Source organism: Mesoplodon mirus (assembly GCF_964341445.2).
Source record: "Mesoplodon mirus genome assembly, chromosome: 7".
Taxonomy (NCBI): Eukaryota; Metazoa; Chordata; class Mammalia; order Artiodactyla; family Ziphiidae; genus Mesoplodon; species Mesoplodon mirus.
The window spans coordinates 12,299,015-12,323,415 of NC_138983.1; the positions used below are offsets into that span (position 1 = coordinate 12,299,015).

General features: G+C 54.5%; 1 protein-coding gene across 1 annotated transcript; it reads right to left on the bottom strand.

Moving 5' to 3' along the window:
• RTN4RL2 (reticulon 4 receptor like 2) lies at positions 1-15,107 on the bottom strand. The gene is made up of 3 exons (XM_082627761.1): positions 14,736-15,107; positions 8,444-8,925; positions 1-1,342 (listed from the first exon to the last, which is right to left on the bottom strand). Exons 1-3 carry the CDS (start codon positions 14,764-14,766, stop codon positions 593-595), a joined length of 1,263 nt encoding a protein of 420 aa, XP_082483887.1. The 5' UTR covers positions 14,767-15,107; the 3' UTR covers positions 1-592.
• Between the last annotated feature and the right edge of the window lie 9,294 nt (positions 15,108-24,401).

Genomic DNA, 24,401 nt, shown 5'->3' on the forward strand with positions numbered 1-24,401 from the left:
CAACTTCTGTTGATCTTCACCACACAGGGGCCATGGTGGAGAGGAAAGTTCTCTCCAGGCACCCTAAAAAGTGTCCAAGGTAGACATAGGAGAAAAGTATTTCTCCAGTGTCGGGAGGTTGAGGGGTGCTAGGATAAGCAGGGGCCTAGGGTTGGCCTGGCCCCGACTGAAGCATCCCTCCAAAGGGCTCCTGGTCAGGGCTCCCTTCCCGGGAGCTTCCAAAGGCTCTGCTGGTGGAAGATGCTCTGCAGACAAAGCCCCTCCCGAGTCCACTGTGGGCACTGGAAGAAGGGGTCAGCGGCTGCCTGGGGTGTCCACCCCAGCCTTTGGATGGGAACGGGTTAACGGCCAGAGTTGGGGAGAATAGGGCTGAGCCACCAGATGTGTCCTCCTGGGGCTGCCATAAGCCAGCAGCCTGAGAGGCAGGGAGAGGTGGCCTGGTCCCAGGGGAAGAGAGGAGCTGGGAGGGGAAAGAAGGCAGCAAGGCCTCAAGGCCAGAGGGCGGGGCCTGGGCCGGAGCCGCAGCTGGGGATGGAGGATGGGGGATGAGGGGCAGCAAGACACACCGGCCTCTTCAGTCTCAGCACCGCAGTCAGAGGTGGTGTGGGACCAGGAGCAAGACGCAAAGCAGAGGGGTGGGGAGCCCGGCCGAGAGCGCGGGGCCGCGGGAGTCCGGGGTCGCCTGGCAGGCAGCGCCGGGGCACGTCTGCTCGCCCCGCTGGTCCTCGTCCCCGTAGCTCCCCCAGTAGTCGTCCTCGGTGGGTGCGTCCCCGCCCTGGCGCCCCCGCGGGTCTTCGGCTGGCAGGTCTCGGTAGAGGGTGGAGGGGTCGGCGGGGGGCGCCCCGGCCTCGGCCACCCCGTACAGGTGGTTGGACGAGCTGTTGCCGCGGGCGCGGCTGCCGGGCCGCGTGGGCACGGCGGGCGGGCAGGCCTGGAAGTCGGCCTCGCTGAGGGCGCGCAGGTCGCGGCCCTGGCGCTCCGGGGGCGTGGCGCACGTCACGTCGGAGCTGGACACGCGCGCGCGCTGGAACCAGGCCCAGAGTGGCCGCGCGCGGCAGTCGCACGCCCAGGGGTTGGCGTTGAGCCGCAGGAACTCCAGCGCCGGCAGGTCGGCGAGCGCCTCGCCCGGCAGCGAGGCCAGGCTGTTGTTGAACAGGTAGAGGATGGTGAGGCGGCTGAGGCCGCGGAAGGCCGCGCGGTGCACGCCCTGCAGCCGGTTCCCGTGCAGCAGCAGCCGGTCCAGACTGCCCAGGCCGCGGAACACGTGCTCCGTTAGCAGCCGCAGGCGGTTCCCGTGGAGGAAGAGGTGGCTCAGGTTGGCCAGGTCCGCGAACAGATCATCCTGGCGGGGCGGGGCGGGGGGGCCGGAGGGGAGAGAATAAGAGTGGTGAGTGGTTCTGAGACAGGCACCGAAGAAATCTGGGAAAGAAGGGGAGCATTGTGGTAGAACAGAAGGGGTTTGACCTTCTGATTCATAGAGTCCTGGGTTCTAATCCTGCCTCCTCTAACCTATTTAGAGGTTAATGTGAGAAACGCAATATAGTTCTTAAAACTTTGGGGGTGCATCAGAATCCCCTGCAGATTCCTGAGCCCTGCCCGCAGGGTTTCTGATTCAGCAGGTCTTGGAGCGGGGGGGGGGGGGGGGGGGGCGGCGGGGGGGTGAGATTCTGCACGTCTTTACAAGTTCCCAGGTGGTACTGATGCTGCTGGTGGGAGGACCACGCTTGGAGAATGAGAACCTCTGATTTGGCTAAGTATGCTGACTTTCAGACTCCCTGACTTTCAAATCCTGGCCTTATTAACTGACACTTGAGCAAGTCACTCAGTATCCTTATGACTCAGTTTCTTCATCTGTAACATGTGGAGATTAAATGAAACAACATGTATTAATACATGTGGTGGGCATTCTGTGAGTTAGCCATTATTGTGAACTTGGCCAAGCCAGCAATCTGGCCAAGCCAGTCTTTAAAATGGAGGTGAATGTACCTCCCCCTGGGTTTGTTTTGAGGATTAAAGAAGACAATCCCCATACATATCAGATGGGTGAAGTGCCGGGCACAGGGCCTGGCACATGGGGATTCGGTCCAGTGATGAAGCCCACAGGCTCAGGTGTCAGCAGAACCCTGGCTCAAATCCAGCTTGCCCTCTTCCCAGCTGCGTTACTTTGGGCAAGTTATTTAGCCTCATTGAGCCTGTTTCCTCAGTGTGTGTAACTCAGAGAACAACTCTTTCAGCAGGCTGAGGGAGGGTTAGATGAGATCCTGTAAGGATGCCGTACCCTGTGGGCACACAGACCACCATCAATAAATGGTGGTTATTATGACAATAGAGTCTTAGTTAGAATTAGGTCCCATCCATTTTCCTCTAATAGAGGAGCTTCCTGGGACCCCAAAGTTCTGCTACTGGGCTGGGACATTAAGGGGACTATATCAGCTCCACCCCACAGAGGCGGGAGGGGAGGGGAAGGAAGCCTGCTGCCCCATGCCCTGCATCACTGTCCCCTTAGAGGGGCTGTCCCACCTGCCCAAGGCTGGGGAGTCTCTGAATCAGACCACATTAGTGCTGGAAGGACCTTGAACTGTGGTTCAGGGGAGTGGAGGAGCGGGTATGCTCCATGGAGGGGAGAGAGCAGGGGGCTGGCCCTTCATTTTAACCAGTTCACCAAGGTATTGGTCATGGTCAACCAGATTTGGGAATTAGTGCTTCCGGGTGCACCAGCCTAGCCTGCGTTTCTGCAGAGGAGAGCACTGAGACCCAGAGAGATGAAGGGCTTGCCAGAGAGGGGACCAGAGCCCCAGTACTGAGGTCCTCCCCTCTTGTGGAGGACATCACTGTGGTCAGCAGACCCAGGGGGGTCTGGTTCTGGGGGACAGGGGCATCCTCTGTGCTCAAACCAGCTCACCCTGGATTCCCGTTTCCTGGCGGTGCCTCTCCCACCCTTCCCTGCCTGGGGAGATGATCCCCCCACCTCACCCAGGAGCCTGGTCTCAGGCTCTCAGGTGGGGGGAGGGCGTTGACTCCCAGCCCACACTCACAGCCTCCGCCTTCCTGTGCTCCTGCATTTTCTCGCCCCCTCCCATCTGGCTTCCGCCCTCTCTGCTACAGGAACTGAGCCTGCCAAGAACCCTCCTCTTGGCCACATTGAGATCCGTCCCCCTCAACCTTCTCGGCTGCCTGTGACACCAGCTTTCTCCACCTCCTGCTGCCACGGCCCCACGCCCAGCTCAGGTCTCCAGTGGAGGGCTCCCTGCACGTCCGTGGCCTCAGCCTGGCCCAGCATGGCCTGGTGTCCTTGTCCTTTTCTTCTTGGCCCCCCCAGGGAGTGGGTTGAATCCCTTCCACTCAAACACCTAATTAGGGTTTCTCTTTTTAATGGAGTGTTAGCAAGAGTAGGACACGCCCAGAGATACCTGGTCAAAGGATAATTATGGGGTGGGGTGGGGTATAGAGGGAGCAGAGGTGATTGGCCCTCTGGGACTTCCGGAAGTCAGGAAGGGAAGACCAGAAGTTCAGGGATGCTAGGGAATTCAGGCACCTCTGACCTACAGCCCCAGTTTTTGGGCTACAGGATTCCTTGATTCCAATCTCCTTCTCCTTCCCCTGGCAAAAGTCCTGCCCCTCCTGCTCTGAGCCTCAGCCTGGGGGTCCATTCCCCCAACCCCCATCCACAGCTGTTGCCAAATCCTGTTGTCACTTCCTAGGCTGCAGCTCTCAGATCCGGTCCTTCCTCTAAAATGGTTCTCTGTGCATTAAGAAGCTCTTGACCTTCACAGCCCTCCCCCTCCCCCACCACACTCCCTACCGTGCCCTCCCTCTGGGCAGAGAGTGTCTGTTAAAGTCATCCTCGTCCATTTTGAAAACCACATTTCCCTCACCTCCCCCTGGCCAGTTCACAGCTCTCTGAAACCATTTGGAACCTCAACGCAGCATCCCTGCCCCCTTCCCTGGACAGCATCCTGTTCTTAACCTTGCCTCCCTCCAGCCTCCCAGCTCCAGTCTCTGGCACTGGTCAAATCAGCTGCTGCGCTGTGTGACCTTGGGCAGCTCCGGGCACCTCTCTGAGCGTCACTTTTTTTCATCTGTGAAACAAGGGACTTGAGATCGTTGATCATTAAGATCCATCCTCATCTGATATTAATGAGCGAGTGAGTCCTGGAATGTACGTCATTCATTCAAGAAAGCTGTACTGAGTGTCTGCTCCGCGCCAGGCACCCCACTCACAATGCTCACCGATCTAGGCTGGGTATCATCGCCATCGTTTGCGTCAGCAGCTGACTAACAGAGCGCTTACCGTGTGCCAGGCTCTGTGCTACACAGATCCCATGTAGTAACCGAATCATCACAGCCCCACGAAGCAGATAATTTTTTTTTTTTTTGGCTGCGCCATGTGGCGTGTGGGATCTTAGTCCCTGACCAGGGATCGAACCCATGCCCCCTGCATTGGGAGCGCGGAGTCTTAACCACTGGACCGCCAGGGAAGTCCTGTGAAGCAGATAGTATTATTCTCCCCCTTTCAGAGGTTAGGAGAGGGAGGCTCGGAGAAGGCAAGTGACTGGCCTAGAGTTCAAGAGCCGATATGTAGTGGAAGGCAGACGTGAACTCTGGAGACAGAGCTCTGAACGGTTGCACTTTGGAGTCAGACAGACCTGGGCTCATTCTAGGCTGTGCCCTTTACGAGTTGGGTGACCTTGGATGGGTGCCTTAACTTCTCTGAGCCTCAGTGTCCTCAGCCATTGAATGGGGGAAATGATGCTTACTCTGGACTGGTCACACTAAACCCCTTTCAAGTAGCATCTCCTTTAATCCTCACAACGAACCCCTGAGTTACAGGTCATTTTTTCCATTTCACAGATGGGTCTACTGAGGCTTAGAGTAGTTAAGTAATTTGCCCAAAGCCACAGAGCAAATCAGATCTGCCTGAATGTAAAGACTGCTCTTTTACGCCATGCAGGCTGCTCTCACAATTAGAAGAGAGACAGGTGCCTCTATCATCTGGTTCCACTCCAGTAGGAAATACGCTTCAGGAGAGCAGGGACACAGTTTTTGTTCACTTCTGAATCCCTGGCACCCAGAACACTGCCTGGCATATAGTAGTTGCTCAGTAAGAATCTGTGATGAACGCACCTGGCACAGTGCCTGGCCTACAGCAGACAGTCTGTGAGAACCTCCACTCTACCCCATTCCCACTTCTACCTTCCTTATCCTGAAAAGCTGTGGTCCTCTTGCCTCCTCCAGATCTCCCCTCTCGGGGCAGGCCCGGTGGCGTCTTGGGTCACACCTGCACTCTGCGGATCTCAGCCCAGCCCGCATGCTTCCGCACCTGCCTGTGGCATCTCCCAGCCTAGTTTCTCCAGGCAGTTCACAGGCAGAGGCTGTCTCTTTCTTTCTCTTCTATATAGGGCCAGGTGTGAAGATGTTTCCTTCCCATGATGCCCCCTACCATTCATGCCAGGGGTGTGCAGAACCAACACTTCCCATTTCAGAAGACCCCAGTGTCCACTCAAGGTGAGTGTCCACTGACCTTGCCCAGGTCTTTCCTGACCCCAGGCCCTGGCTGCCATTTGTGATGGAGGATCAGGTCATGACGACAAAATTTATTCAGCGCTTAACTATGTGATTTATATATACGAACTCATTTACTCTTTACAGCCATTCTTTATGGAAGGTATTATTTTTATTATTCCCATCTTAAAGATAAGAAAACTGAGGTTCAGAGGGGGCAGCAACTTGTCTAAAGTTAAATAAGTCAGAATATAGCAGAGCAGGGATTCAAACTCAGGCCTGCTGACCCCAGATTCCTAATCTGAACAGCTAATATATGTTGACAAGGAGGTCAGGATCTCAGTAGTAGTGGTTGTCACAGTACTAATAATAATTAACAATAATAATGACAGCGCCCATATAGTGATGTGGCCCTGTGCTAATTTTTTTTCTTTTTCTTTTTTTTTTTTTTTTTTGCGGTACGCGGGCCTCTCCCTGTTGTGGCCTCTCCCGTTGCGGAGCACAGGCTCCGGACGTGCAGGCTCAGCGGCCACGGCTCACGGGCCCAGCCGCTCCGCGGCATGTGGGATCTTCCCGGATCGGGGCACGAACCCGTGTCCCCTGCATCGGCAGGCGGACTCTCCTGTGCTAAATTTTAATCCTTACAAAACGTCTTAGGTAAGTATTATTGTTAATTACTATCATGATTGCCATTTTACAGATGAGGAAATGGCAATGGAGAGAGTGATTTGTCCAAAGTCGTATAGGAGCCAGGATTTGAACTTAGGTCTGGCAGACTCCAAAGCATGTGCTTTCACGGACTTCCCTGGTGGTGTAGAGGTTAAGACTCCGCGCTCCATTGCAGGGGGCATGGGTTTGATTCCTGGTCAGGGAACTAAGATCCCACATGCTGCGCGGTGCAGCCAAAACCAAAACAAAACAAAGCATGTGCTTTCAAAGATGAGCCTGCTCTGCTGTCCTTCTGAGTACCATTCCCCCTGCACCTGGTCGGCTCCCAGTGGAGAGTTCTGAAGGACAAAAATGGCCTGAAGTGTCATCAGACTACGAAGCCTGAAGTGTCACCAGCTCTTCCTGGTTGTGTGGCCTCAGAAACTTCATTTTTTGTCCCTACTGCCCCTAACCATCCCTACTGCCAGCCTGTTGTGAGGTTTGACGTGACACTGAGAACACGTTAAGCCCCCAGGCACATGGACAATGATTTAAGAGACTTTGGGACCCTTGGTCTCAGCTTCCTCATCTGTAAGGGAATATAAACAATCTCCCGACAGGGCTGTAGAAATGAGATGAGGTGACTTGCACACTTTGGAAACCATGAAGTGCAAAGTCAGGAAGAAGAAAAAGGAGGGAGTGTTCTAGGACCCACCCATGGTCTCAGTATAATCCTTGAAGTTGACCCATATCTTCAGGATAGGGTCCAAGATGGGCCATTTCACTGAGACCAGTGTTAAATGAGGCTTGTTTCTCTTTTTAAAATAGTATCTTAACAAGCATTTATAGCGTGCCCACCGTATGCCAAGTGCTGTTCCAAGTGCTTTACAAATTATTCGTGCACTTAACACTTATAAAATCCCTAGAAGATGGGTGCTATGGCTACCCCTATTTTACAGATGGAAAAACTGAGGCTCAGGGAGGTTAAAAAATGCCACACACTTGTAAATGGCAGAGTTGATACCCACAAAGTCCTTAGCACAGCGCCTGACGCATAGTGTGCCTGCTACGTGCTAGTGGGCTATTATTATCATTACTTATGCAATAATAACAACACACAACATATTTTCCCAACATGCTGTACATTTTACTTCTTGTCTCTCCCCGCCACTAGAATGCTCTCTGCGAAGGCAGGAGTTTCGTCTGTTTTGTTCGCTGCCCTTTTCTCAGCACCAAGCACATTCTGAGTGCTCAGTAAACGTTAAATTATTATTGCTCTCGTTGTTATAATTATCAGCATCAAATCCACCAGTTAGGCCTCAACCTGGGATGGGGAGAAGGAAGTGCCTTCCAGGTTGGTGTGGGGAGAGGGGAGAGTTTGGATATCCAGAGGCTGTGTAGCCGAGGGAGAATTTTCTCCCAGAGGGGCTTGGAGGGTGTGTTATTGCTTCCTGGGGAAATAGAATGGGAGGATTTGACTGTCAAACAGTCAGCATAACGACAATAATAAACAATATTTAGATCAATAATAATAACAATAAATAGCAACGACTGTTATTCCTTCCGTTTTCAGAGCATCCATTTTCCAGCTGCTTAACAGCTCTTTACCCTTTTTTTCCTTCACCCGTCGCACTGAGACAACAGATTTGGGGGATAGGTTTGGGGGACGGAATCTAGAAAGGGTAGGGTTTCCCCTTGTCCCATGACCCAGTGAGGTGGAACCTCCTATGGGATACCAGTTGCAGTGGCTCTGCCCTCTTGCCCACCTCCCCGTGTTGTGGGAGGGCATGGGGGTGGGTGAGAAAAGCCGCCACGAAGCCCTTTGGGCTGGAGTGCCTGGGGAAAGGCAGAGTCCCCTAAAGGCAAACCAGGGGGAAAGGAGAGATCACAGAAAGACACACACACCCAGACAGACATGGGGGTGTGTGTGTGGAGTGGGCGTGTGAAGGGAGACAGACAGAAGAGGCAGAGGGAGACAGATGGGGGAGGCAAGTTAGTGAGCGAGACAGACAGGGACAGAAAAGGAGAGACGGACAGACAGGCAGAGGCAGTCAGAGGGGGGGTGGGGTGTTAGTGACAGAGAAAGATAGAGGAGACAAAATAAAGAAAAGCCCCTGGAGAAAGTGGGAGGGACAGAAACCTAGGAAAGGGACAGAGAAATAGAGGTGCTGAGACAGAGGCGGGAAGGGTGAGCAGCGACAGAGGGGCCGAGAGGCCCCAGGGAGAGAGGGAAGCAGAAGAGGGCTGTGTGTGTGTGCGCGCGTGCGCGCGCGCCGGGCTAGGGCCGGCTCACCTGTAGGTGGAGCAGGCTGTTTTCCTGGAGGTAGAGGTACTGCAGGCTGACCAGGCCGCGGAAGATGTTGCCCGGCAGGCTGCTGAGCTGACAGCGGTACAGATGCAGCGACTGCAGCCGCTCCAGGCCCTGGAAGGTGTCGGGCTCCAGAGAGCGCAGGTGCCGGTTGTCGCCGAGGTCCAGCTCCTCGAGCGCCTGCAGGTGGCGGAAGGTGCCCGGATAGATGGCGGAGAGGTTGTTGGAGAAGAGCCACAGAGTGAGCAGGTTAGGCCCGAAGGTGCCGGGCCGCAGCGTGCGGATGAGGTTGTTCTGCAGGAACAGGCGCTGCGTGCTGGGCGGCAGGGACAGCGGCACCGACGAGAAGTTGTTGGCCTGGCAGCTCACGGTGGGCGGGGACGAGTAGCAGGTACAGAGCATGGGGCAGCTGGGGGCAGCTGGGGGCAGGGCCAGGAGCATCAGCAGGAGGCAGGCCGGGGCGGGACCTGCGGGGAGGGCGCGGAGATCTCTCTGGGCGGGCTGCGAGCGTGGGAGTGCCAGCCAGGGGCCCCGCCCACCCACCCCTAAGGCGACCCTTGCTGAGAGCCTTGCGTTTCTAGCTTGGGTGGGGGGTTCTGGGTGCAACCTCAGAGTCGCGAGAGGCCCTGGCCACTTCCGCTTTTGGAGGCTCGTGGTATATTAAAGAATAAAGAAATGCCAAGAGGACATTGTAGGAAGCACTGTGATAGGTTGAAAGTTGTTTGATGAGTGATTGTCTACTTTCATTCCTGTTTTCACTATGGTAGGTTTGACCATGACTTTGGTCTTGAGACTTGGGCTGGACAGTGCTTTGTTGGAGGCAGTCCTATACAACGATGTCCTATATAGGGTGTTTAGCAGCATCCCTGTCCTCTACCCATTAGAGGTGTAACACCCCTCCCCCTGCCGTTATGATAACCTATGATGACCGAAATGTCTCCAGACGTCGCCAGGTATCACCTGGGGAGCAAAACTGACTCCATTTGAGAACAGGTGGTATTAAATTGAGACCCTCTGTGAACCTAAGGCCCATGGAAAATGGCCCTCCGGCTGCCTCTGGGGTCTGGTCTTGCTGGCCCACTGGTGACCACAGCCCTCCTCCCTCATCTCTCCACACTGGAAGGGGTCTTAGGAACCAAGGGACAGGGGGTCTCCAGCCACCTGCAGCAGAATCATCAGAGGGTCCTGGAAAGAATGCTGCTTCCTGGGCCCTGCCTGTGCAGAATCAGCATCCCTGGGGGAATAGCTCAGGAATCTGCATTTTACACCCCAGGCTTTTCTCATTCAAAGTCACTTAAAAATTCTTTTTCAGGACTTCCTTGGCGGTCCAGTGGTTAAGACTCTGCGCTTCCGCCACATGGGGGCACTGGTTTGATCCCTGGGGAACTATGATCCTACTTGGTGCGGCCAAAAAATAATTATAATCGTTTTTCAAAGTAACTTTTGAAGGTTGGCTATGACCCAGCCTTCTTATGATATAGATGGAGAGGCAGGCTCAGGGAGGCCCAAGGGCCTGGGGGCTAAAGAGTCGTGTCTAGGCCTCCGTATCCCTGAGCTATAGCAGGGCCTCTGGGGCCCCTCATCCATCCCTGTCCCCTGGCCTTCTGACCCTCACCGCAGCTGATGCAAGTTCTGGGCTGGAACTAGCTTGACCTCTACCCTTTATCATGACTTCCAGATGAGTCTCGGGATTTTCATCTGGCAGGTTTTGCACTCCAGAAGCCAGGCAGTCATTCTCTGGGCACACATGGAATGAGCACCTTCTGCTCCAAACAGTGTGCTACCGCCTGTGAAGGCAGAGGAAGACCTTTGCCCTTGGACCCAAGGACCTGAGATCCTGGGTCCTCAGGGTGGAGCCTGAGGGGTCCGTGACTTTCACTGACGCCTGGTGTCAGAGGTTGCTGTGTGTCAATGCGCGTGGGAGCCGGGTGCCCTCTACACGAAGTGCTGCTGAGCCCGGGGTGGGCACATGGCACCGACAGGCCCCGCGTGTGGCGCGGACATCACTGAAGCTGGGCTGTGCCTCCTCCCGCGGAGGAGCGCAAAGGCGCAGGGTGGGGACCCCGGCGCCACGCCACCCGGCCCACAGCGAGCGTCCCGGCTCCTCCCCGCGCCGCTGCGCGCAAGCGTGTGCCGGTGGTCCTCCGCGTGTGTGTGAGTGCCGGGCCCCGTGCGTGTGTAGGCTGGGTGTGATGTAATACTCGGTGACACAGCGGCTGCTGTTCCCTTCGTTCACACCACCTCCGCGTTTCTCGGCCCTTCTCACCCCTCCCCCGTGCGACGTTTCACGATTACTTTCTCCTCCCGAGTTTTTCCACATTGGGTGGAAGAGCATGTCTCTCACCCCTCAACCCAACCAGGCAGGGGCGGGGTGCGGGAGCCCGTTAGGGAGCCCTGGGTGGGTTTCAGGAGGGCTGAGGTTTGAGGCTTAGAACAGGAGATCTTGGAGGTGGAAAATCCTCCAGGTTCACCTGGTTCAAGCTCTGGTTCTACTGAAGTGATGGCTGGGGCTCAGAGAGGGAAAGTGACTTGCCCAAGGTCACACAGCAACGTGATTGGCAGGGCAAGGACTAGAAAGGAGTCTCCTGATGACCGGCCAGAGCACTTCCCTTCCTGGTGGAGTCACCCTCTGAGCTCGCTTCCCCAAGGACTTGACACCAGAGAAAGCCAAATCCCTCTCTGATCCCTTAATCCCACCCCTTATCCACAGGCTCACAGGGTGTTCATTCAGAAGGCCGCCAGCCCTCCAAGGATTATGGAGCTCTTTCCTCAGCCTCTAGGGCCAACTGTTAACCCAGGAGAGACAGAGGGAAGGACACGTGATCCCAGAGTGCTCCAGAGTCGGGAGCCAGTCCCCTGGCACCAGGGTCTCTTCCAGCCTGGAGGCCGAGCTCAGCAGGGGCTGGCAGGGGCCCCACTCATTCCTCTAGCCCACAATTCCCTGGCCCCCCGCTTGCCCTCATTCGAGGGCTTCTCTCTCACTTCCCCACATCCCCTCCCTCTTGCCCCCATATCTCCCCCCATCATGGCCCACCTCCCCAAGGCCAAGATGGTGCTCCCTGCGGGCTCTTTGAGGGGGGGCCCTGAGCAGGGGGCCCCTCCGTGACAGCCGTGGCGTAACAGTGGCTCTGTTGCCATTTCTGGTCCTCGCTGCTGCCGTGCAAAGCAGCTGTAACCCAAGGAGCCTCATCCATAATTCAGGCTGCGGCTCTCACTGGAAGCAAGCGAGGAGGAGGGGCAGGTGGGGCTCTAGAGTGCTCTGCCCCCAGGCCTGGCTGGAGTGCTCCTGGGCAGAGGCAGCGGGCCCGGTGAGCCGAGCCGAGCCTTTCTCTCCCGCCTCCGCCCTCAGCCCCTGCCCAGCGTGTGCCCTTTCCCTTCCCAGCACCATCGCCTCCCCACCCCCTGCTTCTCCCAGCTCTTCACCATCACTCCTTCCCTCCAGGCCCGGGGCTTCCCTCTCTCCCCAAGGACCACAGTTCCACTCCCGGCCCCCATTTTGTGAATCCCTGGCAAAGACGGGGGCAAGAGGCACACAGAGTGTCAGAGCAGGAAGGTGGGGGACACCTCATCGGCCATCAAGCGCAAACCCCTTATTTCACAGGCCACACCGCTGAGGACTGGAGAGGGGAAGAGTTCATTTCTGAGGGGGCAGCCCAGGCCCTGACCGAATCTCTGTCAATCTGCCTTCGGTTATCTTTCTCGAAGGCTTCATTTTATGCCCCTACTACTATCTGGGCCGATTCTAACAGCCTCCCCACCCTCTCTGCTCAGTCCATCCATCCTCTTTTTTTTTTTTTTTTTCTCTCAAGTCAGCAGGTGATGGCTAGAGTTGCAGGGGAGCACAGAGCAAGGATGGGCAGAAACCATCTGTTATTAAACACCTACTGTGTGCCAGCCACTGTATTTGTACATGTCTTTATGCATAGAACACAACATAACATAGCCCCGGTGAGATCAATCTTATGGCTCCCAATTTGCAGATGAGGGGAGGGAGGCTCACAAACATGAAATGAGTTGCCTCAGGTCATGCAGCTAGTACAGGTGGAACCCAGATTGGACAAGTCCATGTCAAAAGGGACTCTCTGACCTTTCTTTGGGAGACCCCACATCATCCACAGACACCACCCCTGAGTGTGAGCGTTACGGCACTCAGGGTGGGGTAAAGGGAGCACAGAAATTGCACCCAGGTGCACAGGGCTGGGCCAGCAATGACACCGGCTCTGTGTGGCTATTCAGGGTCAAGGCAAGGTAAAGGACCCAGGTTCTCTCCAACTTTCCCCTCCTGGGCTCCAGGCTGTGGTTGTTCTAGGGGACGGCCCACCTGGGAGTCAGGAAGAGATGAGCAGTGTCCAGAAGATGTGGCCAGAACTGACCAGGGGAGGGAATGGAGAGAGGCCAGAACATGGTATTGATCCCAGAAGACTGAGGTGCCCAGAGCCAAAAAGTATCCACTCACTGAGGGCCCACTGTCAAGGACTCTGGGCTATCATCCTGGAGCACCAAGGCTCACAAACAGAGTTCTCAGCCCAGGAGCCACCATTAAGTCCAGAGATCCCTGTGAAAGAAGAAACTTGAGAAGGAAGCAGATGGACCCAGTGTAGAGGCAGGAAACAGGGTGCCAACCCTCAGGGCAGAGTGGCCCCAGGAAAAGTACTCCCTGGAAAGGGAGTCAAGGCCTCTGGTTTTGAAGGAGGGGCACAGGGTCCCAGACAAGAAGCAACAGCTCCACACCCAAAAGGGCTGGGCCTGCCGGGCAGATGCTGAGGTGGCAGGGGCTTGAGGAGGTGGGAGCCGGGGAACAGAACGGAGGTGGTGATGATGCCAGTGACGCAGGGGCCTGGGGAGGCACTGACGCGGGTGATGGAGGTTTAGAGCTGCTGCAACCAGCTTCTCACTCTGCCAGAATGTAACACCCCAAAATAAGCAGCCACCGTGGCGGCGGCGGCAGGATCCCACGACAGGGCCCAGAGATATAAATGGCAGCACGGAGCCAGCCAGGGTGCCCACCCTCGGAGGCTGCCACCCCACTTGAATGTCTTCCCCCTCTCCCCCTCACAGCCACCCCCAAGGCCCTGAGCTCAGAGCCCAGGGTCTGGCCCACTGGCCACTCCCTGAGAGAAGAGAAGTGACAGGCAGGCGCTTTGGAAATGGAGGGCTTCCCACGTGGAAGTGGTTACCAGAAGTCCCTTTGTCTCATCCTTAGGCCGCCCCCCTGGTCTCTCTCTCTCTCCCTCTCCCCTTTCTCTCCCTTCCTCCTTTCCTCCCTTTCCAGCCCCCATCCCCATCCTGATCACCCCCAGCCCCTCTCCTATCTCTGGTTTCCCATCCCCAACCCTACAGCTCATCCCAATCGTCTTCCCCTGTTCCTGACACCCCATCTCTGTCCACCATCCCCATCCTCCTCTGGTTTCTGGCTTTCTGATCTTCTCACTCCCCGTTCCTTCCCCATCCCTAGGGTCCCAGCCCTCATTCTCTTTCCTATTTCTCCCACCGCCAGGTTCTGGGTCCCTGGCCCTGGTCTTCTCCCCACCCCTCCCCTAATCTGGTCTCCCCTCTCTTTCCCTCTTCCTCTGTCCTCACCAGGGTCTCACTTCCCTCCAAGCTTTTCCCGTCTAACCTTTATTCCTCCTCCTACCCCCCCCACCCCCGCTTCCTATCGCCCTCCCCTGACCGCTCTCTCCATCTTTGGCCCCTTCCTATCCCCTTCCTTCTTACCCCTTCCCCACCCCACCCCCAGTCTCTGGCACACCCTTGTCTGTCCGTCACTCAGTTCGGGGAACTATCCCTTTTCTAGCGCCCTCCATCTGTTCTACCGCGGAGGGCCATTTGGATCTCCCTCCGCTCCCCGATCCTCCCGGACAGCCCCCTACCCTCATCCCTCGTCCTCCCCGGTGACTGGAAAGTGCTGAGGCACGGGGCACGAGAAGTTGCTGAGTCGGCGCTTCCCCAGCCGGCCGGAGTCCTCAGCGTCCCCCAGAGCAGGTGGAGCCCGGACAGCAGAACCTGAGCCTCCCTCCCCACCCCCCGGGGCCGGTCCGCCTGCCCCCTGCGTCCCCCCTCGGTCACGGGTTCCCCGCACAGCCCAGCAGGCTCCGAGTCGGGTGCGCGGCTCCTGCCGGCAGCTCTGGGGGCGGGGGCGGGGCCCGGGGCTCAGCATTTTTCCTCCCAGGCTACCCCCACCCCCACCACTGCCCCACCCTCGCGCCCTGGCGGAGGGGGCGCCCCGCTTGCCTCGGTAGGATGCTCTCTGCCCTCCCGCAGGCTGGGGTCTCCCTACCTTGCAGCAGGCTCCTGAGCCCGGGCAGCATCTTGTCTCGACGCTCGGGGGAGGGGGCGGCGGGGGGGAGGGCGCTCCAGCTCGCTCCCTGAGCCGGCCAGACGGACGGCGGGGACTCCGCGGGGCTCCGGGGGGGCCCGGGAGTCCCCGGGCTGTGTGGCCGGGCCGCGGCGCTCTACCCCGCGCCCCCTGGGCTGCGAAACTCGGGAGGAGCCATCGGCCCCGACGGGACGGGGTGGGGCGCGGCGGGACGGGGCTCGAGCTGGCTGTCGATGCCCGGTGCCCGCGCCCCCCAGCAGCGCAGGCAGCGCGCGGTGTCCGTCAGTCCGTCGGTCCGTGCGCGCCGGCTGCTCGCCGAGGGAGAGTGGGGACAGCGAGGATGCTCTTCCTAACCACCCCCCTCCTTCACGCAGTCGCTGGCTCCTCCCTCGCTTCCTAGCTTGCCGACTTAACCCTTTCCTGGCCACTAGGAGGCGGGAGCGGCTTTCTAGCCCCCTCCATCCAGGCCCCCTCTCTTTCTTGGGGGATCCGGAGGACTGTGTTCGATCGCCTTCGCGGCGCCACGCTTCTAGAGCAATCCCTTCCTGGGGGGGGTGTGTGCGGTAGTGTAAGGGAACCCCGTGGACTTGCCCAGTTCCCCCCTCCCAACTTTCTGGGAGGAGCCGGGCTCTTGGGTCACCTCCTCCTCCTTGCCGGGCCCCAGGCACCTTTGCCCACGCCTCCAATGTTCCTCTCCTCTGGAAGAGCTCCAAGATCCCACTTTCCCTTTCGTTCCCAGACCCCAATCCCTGAGTGTGTGCGACTATAAGAATAGTATATGCAAGAGTTTGTGGGTGCGAGATCGAGTGCATATGAGCGTGCACGCGCGCGCAAGGACGCTTGTGCAGGTGTGACTGAGTGCTTGCACGTTATCTTTTACACGGGCCGGGGGAAGCAGGGGCTCGTGAGTGTGCGAATGGGTGAGCCGCTGTCAGCCAGCGCGCGTGTCTGCGCGGATGGGAAACGTGTGAGAGTTTGGCGCAAACAAACTCGGGGATGGGTGGCCAGGGTATGTGTACCGTGCTGTGTGTATGCCCCTTAACGCATCTGCAAGCGGGTGCAAGTTTGGGTGCGCGTGTGTCTCATCGCCCGTGAGGGGGATAGAAGACTCAAAGGTGGGAGGAGAGCGTTGGCTTCACGGGAGCTTCTTCTGCTTCCTTTTAAAGAGGGGGGCATTCTGATCTCTTCCGGACCCCTTGCGCCCCTCGTGGCCTCGTTCAGGGCGATACCTGCAGGCCCGCGACGCAACCGTCTCCTTATAAAGGGGGCGATGCGGATCACCCTGGCCTTGACCTGGTCCAGGGCGTCGGGCATCCGGACCTTGGGAGCCGCCCCGGCGCGGGACAGTCGCGGGGCCCTCGGGGTAGCCGCTTTGGGGACAGTGGCCAAGCGGCGCAGGCCGGGTTGGGGCTGCTGGAGCGGCGCCGACGGCCAGAGCCAGGGAAATCTGCGCGAAGCCGGCCCGAGGAAGCGCGGGAGTCCCGGGCGGCCGCTCCCGCGAGCAAAGAAAAAGACCCCCCTCGCTCCTCCACCTGGCTCTCTGGCTCCTCCTCTCCCGTCTGTGCCAGAGCCCAACGCAGCGCCTGGCGTGCAGTCGGCGCTTTATAAATGCTGGTCTCATTTTCCCATTCATTTTCTGTTCCATCCATAATCTCATTCTTCCCTCGTTCTCGTTCGATTTCTCTCATTTTCTCCTCCCGCCCTTATTCATATTTTATGGTCTCCGTCTCTCTGTTCCCTCCCTCCCTTCCTCCCCTCTTTACTCTCTCCCTGCCATTTCCTTCCTTTATGATTTGTCTCTTTGTGTCACTGTCTTCTCTGTCTCTCTCGCTTTCTGTCTGTGTCTCTGTCGCTTCCCTTCTGCCCTTGTGCCTCCTTCCCTCCCTGTCTCTCCATGTCTGGGTCGGATGTCTGTCTCTTGTCTCCCTTTCCACCGGCTTTCAGTAGCGGGCTCCCAGCCCTCTTGCACCTCGACGCTCGGGCGCCCCCTGCTGGTTACATCCTCTGCCCTTCCCGGGCTCCCAGGCCCTCCCAGCAACTAAATTTCCTCTTCCGGCCCGTCTTATGTTCGGGTGAGGTGGGAGTAAAAAGGGGCGTCTCTGGGGCTCCTGTCCCTCTCCCATCTCTAGAAAGCAGGGGGCCCTGCGTTTCCCGGGACCCACCCTGCCGAGGGCCCGCGCCTGGGAGGAAGGCCTGGAGGGGGCGGCGGGGAGGGAGTGTTGGGGGTAGTAGGGTGGGATTTGGCGTCCTTCCCCGGCATGAGCCGCGGCACAATCTGTCGCTGGGTTTGTTTGCCGAGCTGCCTCCGGAGCGCAGTGGGGCTGGCTCCCGGGGAGCGAAATATCACAAGATGCGGAGACAGACGCTGAGGGGCGGGTGGGCGGCGGGCTGACTCAGGTGTGTGCTGTCATCCGTTCCCTGGGCTGGCGCTCTTCTGGGTGGGGGGACTGGGACCCCAGGCCCCCAACCCAGGCGGGGACCCGAAGCTGGGAGGGGAGCCCCCATCCCGGGGTGAGCTGCAGGAAAGGGGGCGTCCCCGCCAACGATCCTTGGCTCCAGTCCTGTCCTTCAGCCCTGGGAGCCCCAAGAGACACCCCGAACTTGGGTGTGCTCCAGACGGTCAAAAATTCCTCTGCTTGTACCCCACTGTACAGGCGTCGGTTTCCTATAGTCATCTGCTGACTCACTACTTTCCGCTACTAGACTGACAGCTTTTTGAGGGCAGGAAATTCCTCTCATCCATCTTTGTGTCCCCAGCATGTGCTCAATGAACACTGTTGGATGGATGAATGGCGCATGGGTGGATGGCCCAGGGTCTCAGTTTACAGGAAATGTACCACAATGCATTTGATATTCCCAGTAGAGCATTCTGACCCCTTGTTCCTCCTCTCCCTATTCACATTTGCAGTCCCCCCAACCCCCATCCCCTCCTTCAGACAGGCAGAGAATTGGAAACAGCTCTCCCCGAAGACCAGAGTCCTCTAGGTGACCCGAAGGGAGTTACCTCCTTTCCTGTTTGCCTCAAGTTTCCTCCTCTGTACAATGGAATATACCACTGACGCATAAGCTTCAGCTTACCCAGTAAATCTCCAGCCAGTCAAGGTATGAGAAAGTGCTTCATAAAATGAGGTTCTAACCAGTGTCTGTAGTGGTAGCTGTTGTCATTACTCTTTTGCTGGTGATTCTTAAGATCTTTATCTCAGTAGAATCAGACACCATGTCTGATTGAACTGAACTTCTGCAGTTAGACTTTTTGAGATCTAAGGGAGTAAACTGATATACCCGAGGCAAAGTGTAACCGAGGGCTGTGCCATAGGGCATCTAGGTCCATTCCTGGCTGGACACTTGTGGGAGGGGGCTGGTGGGCAGCTTACTGTGTCCTCAGGACTTGCCGCAGAGCTGGCCTACCCTCTGGTGGCTGTAGGTGGACCTGCAGTCCCAAGGGAAGCCAAGGAGTGCAGGGAAATGGGCTGATGGATGGATTTTCCCTGAGAAGGAGGATTCACTGTGTGGAGAACTGTGAGCTTTGGAAAGGAGGTCATGTAGAAGAAGCAGGACATTGACACAAACTAGATGAGTCTTGACTTCATCTACCAGTTCCCGCTTATTAACGGCACCCCTACTCTCAGTGTGACACCTGGGGCCCCTCTTCCTTCTTGGGGGCCGCTTTAGTGAGTCCACAGAACTTCCCTGGTTCTTTTCTTCACCTATTTGGCAACTTCACCACAGGACACTTGGCAGTTGGCATACAAGATGGGGTGGCTCAATGGTCAAGAGCAGAGGCTTTGCTGGGTTCATGCCTTGCCTCTGCTGCTCTCATAGCTAGATGACCTTGGGCAGGGTGTTGAAGTTTTCTAAGCTTCAGTTTTCTCATCCAGAAAATGAGGTGGGCGGGGGGGCAATAGTAGCTCCAAGCTCATCAGGTTGTTTAAGGATGAAATGAGATAAAGCGTGAAAGAACCTGACAGAGAGCCTGACCCTGTGCTCAATAAATGCTAATAATATTCATATTAATTTTCTTGTTTAGCCTAACAGCAACCTGCAGAAATAGATGTTGCAGTTTAGGGGCAGAAAGTAAAGTTATGACCTGAGGTCTCCGAAGTCCTAAGTGGCAGAGCTGGGTCCGGGAGTCAGTTCTTAGTTAGAACTTCCCTTGTGGGCACGGGTTGCCCGGCGTGGACTGGTGGGGTGAGGAGGAACCTCTCAGCCTAGGGTCCCAGAGCCTCTGTTTGCATCCCACCCTGGCCCTGCAAATATTAAGGGCAGCTGGACCGAGAAGTCACATGGCTTCATCAAAGGGGATAGGGCAAGGAAGCTGTGGAGCCAGGTTCTGAATCCAGGTCTGCGTGACCCTCTCCTTTCATGAAGCTCCATGCCAGTCTTGACCGTAAGTCAGAGTTTTGGCGCCCTGGAGGCCTCTTGGTTAGAAAGTTAGGTCCCGTTGTGTCTGCTGGAGTGCCCTTCCCGGTGCAGAGAGCCTCCCTTTCTCACGAGACCATGAATTCACTGAGTGCAGGGTCCATATCTTTTTTGACTTTGCTTTATTTCGTGTACCTGGTACAGCCCGGTCCAGAGTAGGCACTCAGCACAAGTGTGGCTGACCTGTTGGGCCCACCGACTAGTGGGAAGACGCTAATCAAACAATCTGGGTGCAACGTGCTGTTGGTCATGCTGGTATCCAGCAGTGTGTGAAAAGTCTGGGGTCGGGGGTGGGATGGATTGGGAGACTGGGATTGACATATATACACTACCATGTATAAAATAGATAACTAATGAGAACAGACTATATAACACAGGGAACTCTATCAATGCTCTGTGGTAACCTAAATGGGAAGGAAATCCAAGGAAGAGGGGATATATGTATACATGTGGCTGATTCACTTTGCTGTACAGCAGAAACTAATACAACATTGTAAAGCAACTATACTCCAAAAAACAAACAAACAAAAAAACACCCCACCTCAATAGCACATTTTAATAACACCAGACTTTGAATCTTGTGATACCATGGTGAACTCACAGAGGTAAACTAGTTGTGAAATGTAATAAAATAATCAAATGGAAAAAAAAAAAAAAAGCCTGGGGTGGAGGTGGGTATGGGGAAGTATTGGGAAGCCCTGCCTGGGGGTGGCTATGGGATGAGTTGCCTTAGACTCCATTAGTCTGGGAACCCAAATAATAGGGCAAAAGACTCTGGTGGTTCCCGCTTCCCAGTTGCACTAATGCTCCACCCCCTCCCCCACCCCCTTGGAGACACCAGATGAGGAAGGTGCTTGCAGCATCCCCTCGCTGTGTGGTCCTCCACACACAGCACTTCTTATCTGCAGAGTGAAAGAACAGGACACAGCAATCCCTTTCCCCTCCAATTCTGTGGGCTGAAGCCTCTGAACTTGCAAGGGAGCATGAGGGGGCATTGCTGGAGGCAATGCAGAGAACCACAAGCTCCAGTGTGGGGGCCACGGACCCTCCTGCCCATTTCCACTCCTACTGTGCTGTTCAGGTCCCCGCTGTGGGATCGAGCCTGGCAGCCTACCGACAGATTTCTCTGTCTCTCAGCCCACTTTCCTCAATCAACCTAAATATTAATCTTCCCAAGCTGTAGTTTGATGATGCACTCACCTGCTCAGAAGCCTCCAGTGGCCAAATCTGGCTGGCAAATGATTAATATTTATCGACTCTAAAATGCTCATTCAAATTGATAAGAAAGGCCTCAAGACTCCAACAGATAAACAGGTGAAGGATGTGGACCACTACTTCACCCAAGAGGATAAGCAGAGAGTAAACAAATGCTTGGAAAATAGTTCAACTGGTTAGTGATCAAAGAGATGCAAATGAGAGCAGTATGGAGATAGCATTTCATACTTATTAAATTAGCAGAATTTACAAACACCATTACCCGGTGCCAGCCAGATTGGATGAAGTCTGTGCTCCTCCGTCTCTGGAAGCAGTGTGCAAAACTCTGGAAAACAATCTAGTACGATGTAACAAGAGCCTTGAAAATATTATTACCTTTTGACTCATTAATCTCACTCCTGGGAATTGATCTTAAGACCATAATTCAACAGAAGAAAAAAGCTCCAGGCATGCCATTGGCATTATTCTCCTGTATTTCTGCAGGCAGTGAGATGGTTAAGAAAACCATACCTAATCTAGTCAATACAATATTATGCTGCCGCCAAAATGATAATTATAAAGAATATGCAGAAGCATGGAAACTGTTTATAACATCATGTTTGTTGAGAAAAAGCAGGATACACAATTTGCATGAACACTGTGATTGCAACCACGAATAGTAAGTATTCATGTTGACAAAGTCTGGAGGAGAATATGCAAAAATGAACATTATTTAAGGTTGGGGAATTGATGAGTGGTTTTCCTTTTTGTTTAAGAATCTTCTTTTTTGGGACTTCCCTGGTGGCGCAGTGGTTAAGAATCCACCTGCCAGTGCAGGGGATACGGGTTTGAGCCCTGATCCAGGAAGATCCCACATGCTGCAGAGCAACTAAGCCTGTGAGCCACAACTACTGAGCCCACGCGCCGCAACTACTGAAGCCCACGAGCCTAGAGCCCGTGCTCCACAACAAAGGCAAGCCACCACAATGAAAAGCCCGCGCACCACAACGAAAAGTATCCTCCACTCACTGCAACTAGAGAAAGCCCACGCGCAGCAACAAAGACCCAACACAGCCAAAAAAAACAAACAAGCAAACAAACAAACAAAAACACTTAGAAAAATGCACATGCTCATGGATCTCAAAATTCACTGTTTAGGAAATTATCCTGCAGTTATTCTTTTTTTTTCCCTCCAAAGAGTGCATTTATTTATTTATTAAAGTTAATTTTCCTCCTCGAATTTATTTTATTTTTTATAAATTTATTTATTATTTATTATTTTTGGCTGCATTGGGTCTTCGTTGCTGCGCGCGGGCTTTCTCTAGTTGTGGTGAGCAGGGGCTACTCTTCATTGCAGTGCATGGGCTTCTCATTGCAGTGGCTTCTCTTGTTGTGGAGCACGGCCTCTAGGTGCACAGGCTTCAGTAGTTGTGGCTCACGGGTTCTAGAGCGCAGGGTCAGTAGTTGTGGCTCACTGGCTTAGTTGCTCCACGGCATGTGGGATCTTCCCGGACCAGGGCTCGAACCCGTGTCCCCTGTATTGGCAGGCGGATTCTTAACCCCTGTGCCACCAGGGAAGCCCTCCTCTACTTATTTATTTATTTATGTATTTAGCAGCACTGCACAGCATGTGGGATCTTAGTTCCCCAGCCAGGGATGGAACCTGTGCCCCCTGCATTGGGATCACAGAGTCTTAACCACTGGACCACCAGGGAAGTCCCTCCTGCAGTTACTCTTGAAATGTACACGAAGATATGTGTAGCTCAATAGCCATTGTAGCCTTGTTTGTGGTAGCATATGATGTAGGAAACACCCTAAGTATCATCAGTAGGGGTTGGTTACATAAATTTTAGTACGTCCATATACAGCCATCAAAAAGAATGAATGAGGTCTATGTGTTTTTATATGGAACAATATCAAAGATACTAAGTTAACAAAGCAAAGTGCAGAAGAGTGTAATAATATTTATCGTTTGTATCAAAACCCTGTGGGATGAAATATATATATATATATATATATATATATATATATATATATAATTATACACACATATCCTGATAGACAATCTCTGGAAGAGCATAAATAAAATAGGTAAGAGTAGCTGCCCAGAATTTTGTATTGGAAAGACTCTGGTTGAGAGAGAGGGAAGGGCAATGTTTGTCTAGCCAGCAGACTATATTGAGTCTCAGGGTAGTTTGAGGGGCTTGTGGATTCAAGTAATAGAGATCTCCCCACCTCCATGCCCACCACAGCCGCCCCTAGGCACTGCCCAGATCCTGGGAGACTTAGGTTTTACTATGTAATCTTTTGTGCTGTTTGTGTTTTAAAGCCCCGTGCCTCTGCTGGTGGGAATGTGAATTGGTACAGCCACTATGGAGAACAGTATGGAGGTTCCTTAAAAAACTAAAAATAGAACTACCATATGACCCAGCAATCCCACTACTGGGCATATACCCTGAGAAAACCATAATTCAAAAAGAGACATGTACCAAAATGTTCATTGAAGCTCTATTCACAATAGCCCGGAGCTGGAAACAACCTAAGTGTCCATCATCGGATGAATGGATAAAGAAGATGTGGCACATATATACAATGGAATATTACTCAGCCATAAAAAGAAACGAAACTGAGCTATTTGTAATGAGGTGGATAGACCTAGAGTCTGTCATACAGAGTGAAGTAAGTCAGAAAGAGAAAGACAAATACCGTATGCTAACACATATATACGGAATTAAAAAAAAAATGTCATGAAGAACCTAGGGGTAAAACGGGAATAAAGACACAGACCTACTTGAGAATGGACTTGAGGATATGGGGAGGGGGAAGGGTAAGCTGTGACAAAGCGAAAGAGAGGCATGGACATATATACAGTACCAAACGTAAGGTAGATAGATAGTGGGAAGCAGCCGCAGAGCACAGGGAGATCAGCTCAGTGCTTTGTGACCGCCTGGAGGGGTGGGATGGGGAGGGTGGGAGGGAGGGAGATGCATGAGGGAAGGGATGTGGGAACAGATGTATATGTATGACTGATTCACTTTGTTATAAAGCAGAAACTAATAAAAAAAAATACAAAAAAAAAATACAAAAAAAATAAATAAATAAAACCCCGTGCCTGTATTACCTCTTTAATAACTTAAAATAAAAAAAAAAGAGGAATTTCCTGCCTGAGGCAAAACCCACCTAAGAAATGGGGGTTCTCCAGGCTGCAGCTGGAGCCTCTCCACAGCACATGCAGGACCCAGGCACCCTCTCTTTTTTCAGCTGAAGATTTTCTCCTCTCCCTTCTCTGACCAGCAGCTGGATGGCTTCAGAGATGGGTTTTTGGTCAAGACATATTTCAGTAGCTTCTCTGAGTCCAGGGGCTTTATTCTAAGATGGGGATGATATAAAAAACTAAAATAAAAACATATAGGTGAGAATAATGTATACTTCACAGGGTGGTTTGAGAGGACAGGAGCTGGTACTGGGTGGCACCCAGAGATGGGACAGACCGCTTTATCTATGACCTTGGCAAAAAGGGTAATGTTGACCCATGAGGGGGTCAAACCAGCACACAGTGGGAGTGGAAGGGATGCCCCTCATCAGCCAGAGTACTTTGGGGGTGCAAGTTATAGAAAACCCAACCCAAACTGGCTTAATCTGGCCTCCTTGTCCTTCTTTGGGAGGAGAAATCAGGCCTTCCCCCATCACGGGACAAAAATCTTTCCCTTCTCTGTGGGATATCTTAGGTCAAAACTCACTTGAGGGCTTCCCTGGTGGCGCAGTGGTTGAGAGTCCACCTGCCAATGCAGGGGACACGGATTCGTGCGCCGGTCCAGGAAGATCCCACATGCCGCGGAGCGGCTGAGCCCGTGAGCCATGGCCACTGAGCCTGCGCGTCCAGAGCCTGTGCTCTGCAGCGGGAGAGGCCACAACAGTGAGAGGCCCGTGTACCACAAAAAAAACAAAAAAAAAAAAAAAAAACTCACTTGAGACAATGGTCACCTGGAGGGTATTATATACTGACTGACTTGG